General features: G+C 45.8%; 1 protein-coding gene across 1 annotated transcript in view; it reads left to right on the plus strand.

The window, feature by feature from the left end:
* Positions 1–249: 249 nt before the first annotated feature.
* Crx (cone-rod homeobox) overlaps positions 250–1602 on the plus strand; it is a 5257-nt gene continuing 3904 nt past the window's right edge. Inside the window, exon 1 of the mRNA XM_026786539.1 lies at positions 250–376. Within this exon, the coding sequence (XP_026642340.1) occupies positions 277–376 (100 nt within the window). The 5' untranslated portion in view covers positions 250–276. The remainder of the gene's footprint in view (positions 377–1602) is intronic.

Consider the following 1602-nt stretch of genomic DNA (forward strand, 5'->3'; position numbering starts at 1 on the left):
TCACAGAGAAACCCTCCCTCAAAAAACAAAACAAACAAATAAGCAAAAAAATAAACAAACTGAGTTCCAGGCCAGCTAAAGCTGCGCAGTGAGGCCCTGGAACTCACTGTGAAGACAAGGCTGACCTTGAGCACACAGACCTGCCTGCCTCTCTTGTGTTCTAAGAGGATGTGAGTGAGTATCAGCTTGTCAGTGTCTGGGCGGTGGGCAGAGTGAACTGTTGAACACCCTGTTCTCTTGTAGGTGCCCTCTTCTGGGCCTTAGTCACTGAAGATCATGATGGCGTATATGAACCCGGGGCCTCACTATTCTGTCAACGCCTTGGCTCTGAGTGGCCCCAGTGTGGACCTGATGCACCAGGCTGTTTCATATTCAAGTAAGTGTGCTCCTTCTTCCCGGCTTGTCTTTTAGGAACATCAGGTCCCAGCCTCCTGGTTCAGTCTCTAGAGGGCTGGGATTGTAGTTGTGCACCATTATTCTCTACTATGATACTTATTATTTAACAGTTTTCTTCTTTCTTTCTTTCTTTCTTTCTTTCTTTCTTTCTTTCTTTCTCTCTCTCTCTCTCTCTCTCTCTCTCTTTTTCTTTCTTTCTTTCTTTCTTTCTTTCTTTCTTTCTTTCTTTCTTCCTTCCTTCCTTTCTTCCTTCCTGTCTGTCTGTCTTTCTTTCTTCCTTCCATCCTTCCTTCCTTCTCCCTCTTATTTATTCATTTATTTTTTTTTATTTACTGAGACAGGCTTTCACTATGCAGGCATTGTTTGCCTGAAACTCACTATGTAGACCAGGTTTATAACTCACTATGTAGACCAGGTTTATAAATTCAGAGATTGACCTGCTTCTGCCTCCTGAGTGCTGGAATTAAAGACAGAGCCACCTGACCTGGCCTTTTCTTTCTTTAGAGAACAAAGAAAACATTGTATTTATGTTTGTGTGCAGAGTGGGGAGCAGCAGGCATGGGTGCCATGGCTCTTGTAGAGGTCTGAGGATGACTTTTGGCAGTTTTGTTTTCTTCTACTCTGTGGGTCCCAGGGACTGAACTCAGGTCCTCAGGCTTGTCCACAATCCCCTTTACACGCTGCACCATCTTGCTAACCCACTTTCTTTTTCCTTTCACATTAGGTTGAACCACAGAGACATCACCTTTTTTTGTTTTTCGAGACAGCTTTCTCTGTAGCTTTAGACCCTGGAACACACTCAGTAGATCAGGCTGGCCTTGAACTCACAGAGATCCGTCTGCCTCTGCCTCCCAAGTGCTGGGATTAAAAATTAAGGTGTGCATCACCATTGCCCAGCTAAGACATCACTTTTATGTGCCAGAGTGCTTGGTTGTTAACAACATCATGCTTCAACTGAATATGAGTTTATGCATAAAAAGATTCAGTAGGGCGCAATGGTCCCTGCCTGTAGTCCCAGCTGTTTGGGAAGCTGAGGTAGGAGAATCACTGGATCCCAGGATTTCAGGACCAGCCTGGGCTACATAGTGAAACCCTGTTGTAGTAAAAGAGGAGAAAGGGCCGGGCGGTGGTGGCGCACGCCTTTAATCCCAGCACTTGGGAGGCAGAGGCAGGCGGATCTCTGTGAGTTCGAGACCAGCCTGGTCT

This window comes from Microtus ochrogaster, linkage group LG4 (assembly GCF_000317375.1).
Source record: "Microtus ochrogaster isolate Prairie Vole_2 linkage group LG4, MicOch1.0, whole genome shotgun sequence".
Classification (NCBI taxonomy): Eukaryota; Metazoa; Chordata; class Mammalia; order Rodentia; family Cricetidae; genus Microtus; species Microtus ochrogaster.